At 36.2% G+C, this 9,602-nt stretch overlaps 1 protein-coding gene across 2 annotated transcripts; it reads left to right on the top strand.

Annotated features, from left to right (window-relative positions):
- On the top strand, nucleotides 1-8,048 carry LOC106150454 (organic cation transporter protein). 2 transcript variants are annotated; one of them, XM_087002218.1, is made up of 14 exons: nucleotides 1-308; nucleotides 941-1,088; nucleotides 1,407-1,632; nucleotides 1,953-2,056; nucleotides 2,240-2,394; nucleotides 2,565-2,736; nucleotides 3,820-3,946; nucleotides 4,421-4,512; nucleotides 4,727-4,950; nucleotides 5,179-5,360; nucleotides 5,659-5,813; nucleotides 6,369-6,428; nucleotides 6,879-6,992; nucleotides 7,367-8,048. In XM_087002218.1, the coding sequence occupies exons 2-14, from the start codon at nucleotides 946-948 to the stop codon at nucleotides 7,377-7,379; spliced, it is 1,767 nt and encodes a 588-aa protein (XP_086858344.1). In that variant the 5' UTR covers nucleotides 1-308; nucleotides 941-945; the 3' UTR covers nucleotides 7,380-8,048. The 2 variants fall into 2 exon arrangements, with proteins under 2 accessions (XP_086858344.1, XP_086858345.1); XM_087002219.1 differs by lacking the exon at nucleotides 1-308 and adding an exon at nucleotides 439-727.
- Nucleotides 8,049-9,602: the final 1,554 nt, after the last annotated feature.

Raw genomic sequence — 9,602 nt, 5'->3', positions numbered from 1 at the left:
TTTACGTTTGAATAGTCTGACAGGGACACGGTATCAGGGTATGCACAAGTGACAAGTAGGCCTAGTAGGGCCTACTGGATACGAATATACCTTGTTGATTTGGGGTATATTGGACTTATACCAAGGCGAATATCAAAAATGTAAGACTTAGTGGGGTAAGCGTCGGGGGCGTGTGTTCTGACCGTGGTATGATAAGAGATAAGGATGATTTGATCCAAGTCGACGCGCTTCACTGTTAGGCCTACATCAGTTCAGGTATCTTGAGGACCTGTTGTCAATACTGAGAAAGGGGGTTGAACTCCCAAGAGGTAAATATAATTACGTTGAGTGCATTGTTAATTCCGGCATTTTGTCTCTTTGACACGAGGTATGTGCACCGAGTACTTACATTTCTTGGCTTTCTTCTACCCAAATGTGCGTATGAGCGACATGTAAAGCTACATATACATGTAACTTGTGTCCTAATTTTGATGTGCATCGAGAGATTAATCAAAGTGAGCTCATCGCCTGTGCTATGTTTTATGGGTACATTTGGGATGAAAAAAGCCTATATGTTGTATCTTGGTGCATAAAATATCTTAAGTGCACTGCATGTAGCTGTGTGTAAAAGAGACAAAATACGAGAATTATCAATTTATTCAGCGCATCTCGATTTTGGAAGTCTAACTCTCTTGAAGGTGAAACTCAGTCACAATTTTCTTTACCGATTTTATTGACCAAGTAAAAAGTAAGTGAACTTATGAAATATTTGTGGAACGCAATTTTGTCAGCTAGAATTCTTAGTAATCTGTGCTAAGACCGATTTTCTACTTAAGTCAATCTGTAAATCTTATCTTAGCTTTAAGAGTAGTTTTGAAGAAAATGCATAAAGGGCTAAGCAGTCGGTACAATATATAACGAAATACATTCATTAAAGAATCTTATTTAAAATAAAAAATAGGGAAAATGAAGTTTGAAGAGATAATTCCACATTTGGGTGAATTTGGAAAGTATCAGAAGAGCCAGCTATTTCTGCTGTCTTTGCCGGCATGGGTGTCTGGGATGCACGCATTAGCCATGACTTTCATTGCAGCAACGCAAGATTTCAGGTATTATTGAATCCATCATCATTTCTATTAGATTGAAATATGCGAAGGTTACGATATATACAAGATGTTGGCAACAGTTGCATATAAAATATTCCTAACAATTGAATACGCCTGACTAATCCCATGTTTAATTTTCAATAAAGATTGCCAAATATTGGAAAATATTAAGACTAGCATATTATTAAGTTCGGTTATGCGGTATATCATCCAAGAGCCTTTTTGACATGAATACCCCAGAAAGGAAATGCGCCTAAGACAGTGATGAGATTGATAGGCCTTATTAAAAAATGCTAATCCTTTCTGTATTTGATAAAATAGGTGCTTTGTCCCAGGCTGGGATGATTATTACAACAAAACTGGTTCCCTCAACTACTCCTTGGTATATCCTACTAGTGGAGATGGACAGTATGACCGCTGTAATATGTATGCTGTCAACGTGACCAGAGGGGTGTGGTATACAATACCAGACAATACAACTGCCACAGTGCAGTGTGACCAATGGGTCTATGACACATCACGGTACAAGACATCTGTTTTCTCGCAGGTTGGTGCTCAGCTATTCAAAACGTTCAGCGGTGAAAAGCAGTCATAATTTGTTATCCTCATCATTTCCATAATTTTCTACAAAATCGGAGACCTAGAATTCCCTCACTGCAGTAATATAGGCCAACAGGTGCGCCTAATTTGTGTGGAAAATTAGACCCTACGCGTTTAAGTATGAAATATAAATTTTGGTATCTTTTTTATAACTCCAGTGTCATTTAGCTTTGTTATAGAGCTTTAGCATGTATGGCAATGTTGTTTTCTCAGTTTCATGAAGTTTAAAATTATTAACCAGTTGTGTTCATTATCCTAACATTACAGTTTGATATGGTATGTGACCGTAAGTATCTCAACAGCTTGGCACAGTCCATTTACATGGCCGGGGTGTTGACTGGTGCAGTTGTATACGGGCACCTGTCAGACAGGTAGGTGCTCGAAAAGTGTGCTCATAACGGAACACAGTTAAAATAATAACACAAAATCACAATACTTTGCAAGATGATCACAAATTTATATGACGAGCTGAAAAGTATGTTTTTAATACTGCTCACCACATGACTATAAGTGTATTGGCAAGCGTAAGGATTCATAAGAGTTTTTCTTTTCAGATTTGGCAGAAAGCGCGTCATGATTATAGGCATGTTGTTACAAATATTAGCCGGCAGTCTTCTTGGCTCTGCGCCTGAGTATGTCACTTTCGTTATCCTTCGTTTCGTTCTGGGCACCTCACATTCCGGGGTTACGCTCACTGCATTTGTTATCGGTAAATACTTTTTGATATTTATTTTTATTCTACATTTAGTTTTAAAAATTCATATTCCATGTGTCGCTGTTATGTCTAATCAATGATTTTCAAATTTTAAGACATTTGCTATTCACCGTTAGTCATATGTCGGCGCACGGCCTTCCTTCAAGGAAAATGTTACGTTTCAGGGATGGAGTTTATTGGTGCGAAGAATGGTAGAGTTATAACGGGTATTGCCATCAACGCCTTCTTCGCAGTGGGATTCTGTACCCTTTCTTTTGCTGCATACTTCATCCCGTATTGGACATGGTTGCAGTTTACTATTTCCCTACCAGGATTGTTTTTATTGATATTCATTTGGTAAGTGCACCTTGGTTTATCAGTATGAGTTTTCTTATCACATATATGAATACTTTCAGACAGCGGTTTGCATGTAATGGGATCACCCATAATGGGAATCATCCGAGATAGCTCAAAGTCTTGCGACTTTGTTTTAAGTCAAGCGAAATTTCGCGAGATTTGAAGTAGCACGAAAATTCATGCGTTAGCTCTCCTATTGACGATTCTGATATGTACTGTCTGTGCTAACAAATGAATTTTCGTGCTAGATTTTAAGGAGATCGGGGTCAGATATAGGGCCTAATGGCAGACTACCCATTTAGACTTATTGCAGTGATAGAATTTACCTATGGCTATTTTCCGACTGCTTTCTTCGAATTACAGTTTATTCCACAACATTAAGAATTCAACCTGCTGTGCATGTCATATTTGTAATTACATCGGCCCTCATCGCTACAAAGTTAACCCTTCCTCATGCGTTTTCTCGAACGTTTCTAGTCTCGCATGAGAGCTCGTAGTGCCGCAGCTCCTTTTTAGGTTATCCCGGATGATTGCCATTTTAGATATAAGTAAATTGATATTATTGCGTTACAATTGTAGACGGATATGTTTGATTTGTATGGAAGGAGTTGAATTTAATATTTCGCTTTTTAGGGCGCATTCAGATTTAGACATCGTACCAGCCGGGTCAAAAAGGATTCTCGCTAAAGTGCAATCAAATGAAATTAGCTTAATTGTCTGACACGGCTCTTCGACCAACTAAAGGATAATTAAGCCGAGCATAGACGAAAGATAACTACCCCCGGGCAGTGCGAGGAGGAGTGTCACACAATTAATTTGATTACTTTGATCATTTTAGTGAGAATCCCCCGCAGAGTTGAATCGACCCAGCTGGCACGAGGTCTGAATCTGAATGCGGTCTTATACAGGGGTAAGTGTAAACTGTAATATTATATGTGAGATACATTTTCAACTCAAGTCTATCCTAAATTTAATTGACGTTTTAATTCGTATCTTGTCAAAACGTAACAATTTTATTGTTGCTTTATAAAGATAATTGTAATATTCTGGTGGGTTAAAATACTGTGGCTTTTTTGAAAAAAGGGACAGAGTTATTCCTGGATCGGCCAGGTGGTTCCTGCAAAACAATCAAGTTGAAAAGTCAAAGAAGATAATTAAAAAAGCTGCAAAGATAAATGGTTATGACCTGCCACAGAAGTTATTGAACCAGGTATGTGTTTTATGTGTGGAACAATATAATTCATATGGACAATTTTTTAAGACAAAGGGGGCGGATTCATGATGCAAAATACTCTATTAAAACAGATTTTATTAAGTGCTTGCTTTTTTCAATAGTTCAAGCCGATGCATTCATTAAAGTCAAACTTTGCATTTCGGTTATTCGAAACGAAAGACTATTGTAAGCCTGTCAGCGATGTGAATTTCATTGTCTTATTTTTCACACCCAATAAAGGTCAAATGCACAAAACAAAGAATAGTTAAACTATTCATGTATAACACACTAACCAAAGTATTTGCTATATTTTAAAATCAAATAATTCACCCCTATGTTCTCAGAAAAGCGTCATTTTTAGAGTGTGCACGATGTTAGTTTTATGTAAATTTGACAAGAAGCATATAACCGTATATCAAGTTTATGGAAATATGATGTGAGGCACCATGATTGTTTTTCTCCGTGTTTAAGCTTCAGCCTGATGTGAAACACAAGTCGCATGTTCTTGCCATCATGAAGTTTCCTCGTATGAGAGTTAGAGGATTGATTATTTTTTTTAATTGGTAAGTTGCCTACGAATATTTCCCCAATGGTGCATTAAATGTGTAGTTAATAATGACATTGTCGTTTAGTTTTTCAAATTTAATTGCAACTATCCAATTCTTATATCTAATTCTATCCTAACCTATTAAACTTTGCAACTGATGTCTTTGTCGTTTAATCTTTAGCGACTTCTGTTGACCACACTTTAAATTATCTTCAGTTTCTTATATTAAGGTTCACTGTGAGTTTGGTGTTTTATGGCCTATCTCTAAGCACATCAGAACTTCCTGGGGGCAATGATTACTTGAATCTGTCTTTGTCTGGATTGGTGGAGTTTCCTGGATTCCTGCTCTGCATTTTGCTAATGGACCGGATTGGTCGGCGTGCCTGTCTTTGTATGAGCATGATATTCTGCGGAGTAGCATGTATAACGGCTTCAGTTATCCCAAAAGACGCTGGTAACATTTTTTTAAAATAAATATATATATATGATAGCGATCATAACCATGTAGACCAATTAACGACACGTATTTCTTAATTCCCTCTGATACATACATATTCAAAGTGTATTGATTCAATGCTTTAATACCTTATATACATATTTTCAAAATTATAATTATCTAGGCATAGCCTTAACCATGGCACTATAACTAAATACTTAGAGAAAGTTTTCATCCTCTTATTAGGTTTGGATTGGTTAGTAATCACATTCACCATGACCGGGAAAGCTTTCTCTGGCGCATCATTTGTACTCGTCTACAACTACTCTGCTGAGGCATTCCCGACTGTGATACGAAACGGTGTGGTCGGTGTCAGCTCCATGTTCGCCAGAGTAGGAGGGGTATTGGCGCCATTGGTTAATTTAATGGTACGGTTCTTTGACATATTTCTATATTCATGATTACAAAGATATGACCATTGGTAAAACAAAAAGAATAATCCCATTTTTACCAGTTTCTGTTATAAGACTGATGGCAGCTATTCATGGAAAATCTCAAAGTTTAAAAAATTTAATTTTTAAAATCACACCTTGGTTTTGCAAAATGTTTCTTTTTGTGTATTACTTCAATATACCTTTTAAATCTACTCCCTTAGAAAAAATGCCTTGTGTGTGTTCAGCCTGCACCGAACAATTCTAAAATTATCATTTTTGAAAAAATTCCTAGGGTGCTTACACCATCCGTCAGTTTCCACCCATTGTATTCGGCGTGACGTCCCTGGTTGCTGGCCTACTGGCTCTTTTGCTGCCTGAAACTATGGGCTTGCCAATGCCGGAAACACTAGTTCAAGGAGAAGCATTTGGAACGCCCGAGTATATCGAGTAAGGGGAACTGTTGCTTCAAATGACTGAATTTTATTAGTCGCTACAAATATACTATAGTAATTTTAAAATACGTTGCCCTTTTGATTTGGTGGCAGAAATTCTGGAACACGTAAAACAATATGAAAAGGGTATTTCTTTAAACATAAAATTGAAAAATAGGACTATGCAACTCAAGTTAAGTGCTGCCAGTCAGATTTGAAATCGGAATTTTTTGTTACCGGGTTTGTATCACACCTCCAAATTGGTCATTTTGACCTCCAAACAATTCAGCAGACTGTGGCTTCAGGTTGTGTTTTCTGAGCAACAGTCCCAGTTGGTACCTCGAAACCAATACTGGGAATCCATATAGCAAGATATGTACTTTGTGTAACCCTGTTCGTACTAGTTTGCTTAAATTTGACATTTGGAGTGTAACGGAACCCCCTAAAAAATTTAATCCTTTTGGTTTTTTTCATACGTTGGTTTAACCTTTGCTTAAGCAATCAAAATATCTTCTGGTAAAAATGTGGGTACGTTCATTCGTTTTTAGAATTTGTGATTTTCTTTTAATAGTACACTTGGGGTAAATTCAAAGAAAGAACCTCAAGGCAGTGACGTCTGTCTTGATCAAGTGTAAGTGTATTATTATTAACTTTTTTAACTTTATAAGTTTAAGGTCTCAGGCCATGTATTTTTAAAGCCGATAATATTTCATTATATTTAGACTATTCTAAACAGAATTGACAGAATCCAAGAAGGGTGCACAAACTGCATCTATCGGGTAGAAAATTCGACAAATAAAAAGATCTTATAATAAATCGAAACTTATTTTTCACATTATATTTCATCGTAGTAGTGTAAAAAAAAGTTTTGGGTACAAAGTTTGGTAACAAAACTTTGTCGCACTAACAAATAAATAAAAGTTCAAAATTGCTATTTAATATGAAAGCTGTTGATAAATAACTAAAATCTAATGAGCTTTTTTTTACATAAAAAGCGTACTGAACAGTTCTGTTAAGTTTCATACCTATCTTTGTCCTTGTTTACGATATATAATAATCCATGTTTTTATTGCATTGGAAGGACGGCAAGTGTAACACTGAAGAAAGAGATGAACACCTTCGAGAACGACGATCGGAATGATTGTCAACCCGCTACTGCTGTTGAAGCACCTCGTTCTCCCGCACAGACAACAAGGTTTTGAATGTCTTAGACATGTAGCAAGACTTACTTATACAGGACAGTAATACAATAATTGATATCAATAGGCCTTTTGCAGATAGATGACTGTTAGTAGATGTTGATTTCTTTTATCTGTTTAATAGCTAGAGAGCAAACTGTTCAGTAAACAGAGCAAGTCAACATCATGCCATCTAGTTGCAAAAGACCTATTAAATACATTATGATATTTGATTAAAGTTTAATAAAGGATTTCAGATAGATCCTCAGAATGACTTGAATGGAGCATATCCTTCAGAAAACATGCCCAAATGATTGTTTTTTTATTAAAATACACAAATTGGAAGTTCATTTTGTAAATATCAAGCTTAAAATAGAGCCCTTTTCACTAGGTCTGGGAGTTAATGAGCTACGTGGTTACGTGGTCCGGTGACGACATACAAACCACAGGAGGAGAGGGACAGTGTGTTTAGATGTCAAACCGAGCTGCCATAAGGGTTTTTCAGACTCCTGATAACAGTTCACATCCCTTCACCTCTTTTGTTTGGTTGGTTTAAATACTCATGAATGCATGTGAAGACATTTTCCTGTCTATTCAATCAATGAACTAGCGTTTAATTACAACTATATCTAGTAGTATAAACAGATATTCTCAATATATATGTCCATTTGAAGTAAACAGAAAATTGAAAAATTAAGTGAAAAATACATTCGCAAAATTTACTTTTTCTAAAACTCTGGTGAAAGAAATTAATTAATATATGTATTGTCTGTAATCATGCAAACATTTTTCGATAATTCCTTGGTAGTATGCACAGTTTTCATATTCAGTAACGAAGGATATATATGGTTTGCGTAACGAAAGTTTTTAGAATAACAACGCTTATATATATTTCTAAAACGTCTTTTTACTACTAGGAGATTATACTAATGATAGGGTACGTGATAATCGATCCAAACATATGTTTAGCGTACAGATTGAGTGCTGGATATATGGAATTCGAGATAACGAAAACGGGTCTTAAACCCTTTGATTCTTATTCGAACTTTCCATTAAAAATATGCTAACCGTAATGCATTGTCTTATACTTCACTTAAATTCATGTTGTTTACACTGGATGCGACCTTTTCTAGACGCGACTAGTTTATTTTCAGCAGTGGCGGTCGTCCTCTGCTTTCGTCAGACACATAATGGCGTTTACACCAAAACAGCAAATTTAACCTAAATCCCGATTACACCGGGTTTATGGTCGCTTGGAAAACGACATTTGGGTATACTCTCACAAACACTCACCCAAAGCTTCCGCTTCCGCCTGTATAACTGGGCAGTGGTTTGGTTTTTAAAACGCTAATATATCTGCACGTCCACGATACTGGGTAACAACAGTGGGACACAGGCATCAGCGTTTCAACATCTTGTGAGCACGCTTTCCACTTAAAACACTTAAAATTTGCATTGTATTTTGCTTCATATTCATAAAATTTGGAAAATGTAAGATTAAACACATACAAAAATTATCAGGAATGGGTACACTTAACTTCACAGAGTTGGGACAATTTGAGTTGCGACAATTTGTGCCGTCACAAAGCACGCTGCGATCCTGAATCAGTGGTTAAACCACGATGACATGAAATCGTCTCTCGTGCACACTCTTTCTGCTTAGAATATGCATCGTAGTTTGCTTTACATTCATAAAGTTTGTGAATGTAAGACTGGGTTCCCATGCCTAGATCGATCCATTTGGATCGGTCTAATTCCCTGGGGAGTCTCACTAAATTGCTATCAACTTAACAGGCTTAATTGTCTGTCAGCTTGTGGGTAAAGATTAGTACCCCCTAACAGCTTTACTAGGCGTGACAGACATTTAAGCCGGTTAAGTTGATAGCAATTTAGTGAGTCTTGGCTTTCGATTTCTTAATTTCTTTTCAGAATTTTTTTACTAACCATAGTTTTTGTCATTTTTTCTTCACATTTTTATTATTCATATTTTATTATATATAAACATACAAAGAGAAGCTTAAAATGTCAACATTATACGGTTCATGTCATATGTATAGGGGCTCTTGTATTTCAAAATTACAAGATGTAAGCTCACTTAATTTAAATGATAAGTAGGTCATGGATTGGTTGCCATTGTTGTATTTTTTTTAATATTGGCGTTAAAGGTGCAATTTTGCATTATTTTCAAAGTGTGAATAACAAATATGAAGTTGGTTAAATCCATTTATTAGAATACGTACTGCCTCCAACGCGTTTTATTCGTTTTTAACAGGCATCAATTAATTAAAGCTTTATAATGTTTTAACATACTATAAGAAAAATTTGATTCAGAATACATATACGATTTCATTGCTATATATTCTAGGCAACAGCAAAGTTAACATATTTTAACGTTTTAATTTGTAAAATGGAAAAATGAAGCTTCTGAATTTCTCGGTAACTAAACTGCTCATTTTGTGTTTATCACCCTATTATGACTGCAGCTGCGAACTCATTTGCCTAATTATACAATCCATGCATTGCTTGGCATTGATAGCGAAACGTTACTCAGGTGTAGTTAAGACGACCATTTTTTGCCTCGATGCAACGGGCGTTAACAGGGAGAATAAACCTGGCGCACGGACGTC

The sequence above is a fragment of the Lingula anatina genome, chromosome 1 (assembly GCF_051362555.1).
Source record: "Lingula anatina isolate TDL-2025a chromosome 1, LinAna3.0, whole genome shotgun sequence".
Classification (NCBI taxonomy): Eukaryota; Metazoa; Brachiopoda; class Lingulata; order Lingulida; family Lingulidae; genus Lingula; species Lingula anatina.
Note: the sequence above shows the minus strand (reverse complement) of the source record. Positions and strands in the feature narration are given on the sequence as shown.

Excerpts from the sequence above, each read along its gene's own strand:
- LOC106150454 (XM_087002218.1), top strand. The coding sequence starts at position 946 with ATGAAGTTTGAAGAGATAATTCCACATTTGGGTGAATTTGGAAAGTAT. Across the intron at positions 4,951-5,178 it reads AGTTATCCCAAAAGACGCTG|GTTTGGATTGGTTAGTAATC; the intron begins GTAACATTTTTT and ends TCCTCTTATTAG. Across the intron at positions 5,814-6,368 it reads GGAACGCCCGAGTATATCGA|TACACTTGGGGTAAATTCAA; the intron begins GTAAGGGGAACT and ends TTCTTTTAATAG.